This window comes from Elephantulus edwardii, unplaced genomic scaffold (assembly GCF_000299155.1).
Source record: "Elephantulus edwardii isolate Elephantulus edwardi_28Jun2011 unplaced genomic scaffold, EleEdw1.0 scaffold00020, whole genome shotgun sequence".
Classification (NCBI taxonomy): domain Eukaryota; kingdom Metazoa; phylum Chordata; class Mammalia; order Macroscelidea; family Macroscelididae; genus Elephantulus; species Elephantulus edwardii.
This window is the reverse complement of record NW_006399770.1, coordinates 18,599,010-18,602,078: the sequence shown is the minus strand read 5'-3', so window position 1 is coordinate 18,602,078 and position 3,069 is coordinate 18,599,010. Positions and strand designations below refer to the sequence as shown.

General features: G+C 31.6%; 1 protein-coding gene across 4 annotated transcripts in view; it reads left to right on the top strand.

Moving 5' to 3' along the window:
• The window catches only part of COL11A1 (collagen, type XI, alpha 1), a 380,126-nt gene that overhangs the window by 161,080 nt on the left and 215,977 nt on the right, over nucleotides 1-3,069 (top strand). For all 4 annotated transcript variants that reach the window (XM_006882457.1, XM_006882455.1, XM_006882458.1 and 1 more), the window contains one exon: nucleotides 2,421-2,477. In XM_006882457.1, coding sequence (XP_006882519.1) covers nucleotides 2,421-2,477 — 57 coding nt within the window. The remainder of the gene's footprint in view (nucleotides 1-2,420; nucleotides 2,478-3,069) is intronic.

The window sequence follows — 3,069 nt, the reverse complement described above, 5'->3', positions numbered from 1 at the left end:
ATCTATAATATTTTAATGATAGTATTAAATATTAACTCATTTTCAGTTTATAATTCTTTGTAAACTGAGATTTACAACATCTGTCAACTTATAAAAAGGAGCCTTAACAGCCTAGTGCTAGGTGTTGGGTTTTAGATGTTGTTGGTCTCTTCTTGTTAAGATTTACAAACTCAAAAACCTGTTGAAGTGTCACATGAACTAAAATTGACTTGATAATAATTTTTTTCAGCCTCTTAAATAGGTTTATGGAACATATAAACACATTTTTATAAATAGACACAATGCAATTTATATATATTCGAGAGAAATTGTTCTTTGTAAAAACTAAAGCAATACAAATTTGTTACTGATATGCATATGGTACTCATGTCTTAACTGATATAATTTAGTCTTTAATAAAATTTAATTAATCATTACACATTTATGTATATAAACGTGAGCTATAATTCATTCTCAGTATTTACTTACACAGTTCTTATACACTAATCTGAAAAGATGCCATTATTTTATATTGTACCATGTGTAAAGATAGTGAAATAGTTGAATATTGTTACACCTTGTAATCTAAATTAATTTTTAAATGAATCCTACAACTTGTCTTAAATGTTATTTTACTTTGAAGAAATTTAAGTTACTTATTTAAACTTAAGTCCTGGCAGCATGGTGAGTGTGTAAGGTGTTGGACTGTGAAGCCAGCCATAAGCCTGCAATTTGAATCCACTAGCTGCTCTTTGGGAGAAAGAATAGTCTTTTCCCTAGGAGATTTGTAGCCTTGGAAATCCTATGAAGTGTTATTATAAGTCTGATTGGACTCAATGGCTGTGGGTTTGGTTTTTTATTTAAGCTTAAATGTTTTAATGGGCCATTGACTTCCTTAGTTTATTAGTCTTCTTATCTTACTTTAAAAAGAGGTAGCAAGCATTATAATTCCAATTTTTCAGATATTTAATCTCAAGAATTAAGAAGTATATTATCAAAATCTCATGGTGAGTCAGTAATAGTACTTTGAGGATTCTACTGCTTTCATTGTGTATACTTTTCTAATATAATTATTCATGTTATTTCCTACAACATTATTATTTTGATGATTGTTAAGATAAATGTCAATATTTATCTTTCAGATTCACTAATATTTTTAAAATATCACACCATACTAATTTAATACCTATCAAATTTTCATTTCTTATGTTCTGAAAAATATCCAGCTTTTTATGTTTGCTAATTTCACATTTCTAATATTCAGTGTAACAAGAGGGCATGCAATCATAGTAATAAGTATGCAAAATAAATAAAATTTTCTGTTTAGCATCATTAGGGAGCTCTGGTGGCTTAGTGGTTAGGAATTGTGCTGCCATTACAAAGATAAGTGGTTTGAATTCACTAGCTGCTCTATAACAAAAAGATAGGCAATCTCCTTCTGTTGGATTTATTGCCTTTGGAAACCCATTATAGGATCAGCTACAAGTTGGTTCTTACTTGATGATAATTGACAGCAACAACAGCATACAGTATTTAATCTCTTAAATATGATATTTGTTAAAAAAATATTATAGCATTCTGATGAGTTTGCTTTGTACTGTATGCCTTTAATTATAACTTTTCCTAAAATGTTGCTGGGAAAATCTGCAACATGTTAAATTGGTCACCTCTAAAGATATTTTCAGGGAGTTCCAGTGAAAGAGTCCTCAGAATTTGCTCAGCTAACCGCTAGGCTAACTCCTAGTTCAGATCCACTACCACTGCAAGGGAGAGAGATTGAGAAGTCTTCTCCCATGGGATTTAGAGCTTCCAGAAACCCACTGTAAGTTCAGCTATGTGTTACTACCAATTCAGGAGGCAATGAATTTGAATTTTCATTTGAAAGTTATTTTCGTTCATAATTAAAGCTATGCGCTTAAGAGCAAAAATTCATACATTATTCTGAAGAACACTTCTAAGCAGTAAAATTATCAGAAACTATTTCTTATTCTGAAACCTAATTTAAGTTTTGTAATTGAGTCGTTACTGTTGTTTTGGATGTTCCTATGAGAACTTACTCATAGCTGGCCTTCTGCCATGTTTTCAGCAGCAGTTAATCACATGGGAGGAGCTTGCCGGTCTTTCTCCCAGAGAGCTGCTGGTGGATTTGAGCCACGTTCCTTTGTGTTGGAAGTACAACTCTTTTATGATTAAGCCACTAGAGCTTATTATATACTACACGACACAGATTATGTATGAGTTACAGCTATTTGAAAATTACTGTTACTTATTTAGGACTTTTGTTATTCTGGAAACTTGTAAATCTTTAGTAACCTGGCACTCTTTTGTAGCATGTAGCTATTATGACTGTGTTAATCAGGCATTAAGTTTGACTTTTGCCAAGTTATTGTGTTTTTATATGTATTCCCATTGATTCTAAAATTGAAAATTTTGTTTTCTAGATTGCTCTGAGAGGCCCACCTGGCCCAATGGGTCTGACTGGAAGACCAGGTCCTGTGGTAGGTTACCCAAAAAAAGATAATGCATGCTAAAATTCTCAAACTACCAATTTAAGTGAACTTCTCTAAGAATTTTTCATTTCTTTGAATGGTAAAAATAGATATATGTGGACGCTATTTATAGTTATACCTACTTCCAATTTATTTGAGTCAAAAGAATTCAATTCAATCAATTTAGTCCTCACTGAATTACCCTGAAAAGATTTTTAATGAAAAAAATAAATAAATAAAATGAATCATCCAAGAGTCACATATGCTGCTATTAATTTCTTAGCTTTTAATGTGATAATTAAATTGTATGGTACTCAGTGTAAAATGAGTGTAGGCAGCTTGTGTATGACTGAGTCTGACTTCTATTAATTGCATAAGGGGGAACTGTCACCATCAAAAAGTTCCACAGTTTAAGACTAATTGCTATAAGGTCAATCATGATCTCTCACACTCTTGTACTTACTTCTACTGACTCCAAGATCAGTTTTACTAGATTTTAAATTTGTTGCAATGAGCACACAGAATTCACAGAATTATATTCATAGTAATGACATTTATTGGGGAAGTTGTTGTTGTTATCGTTCTGTACCAATGAGTTGTT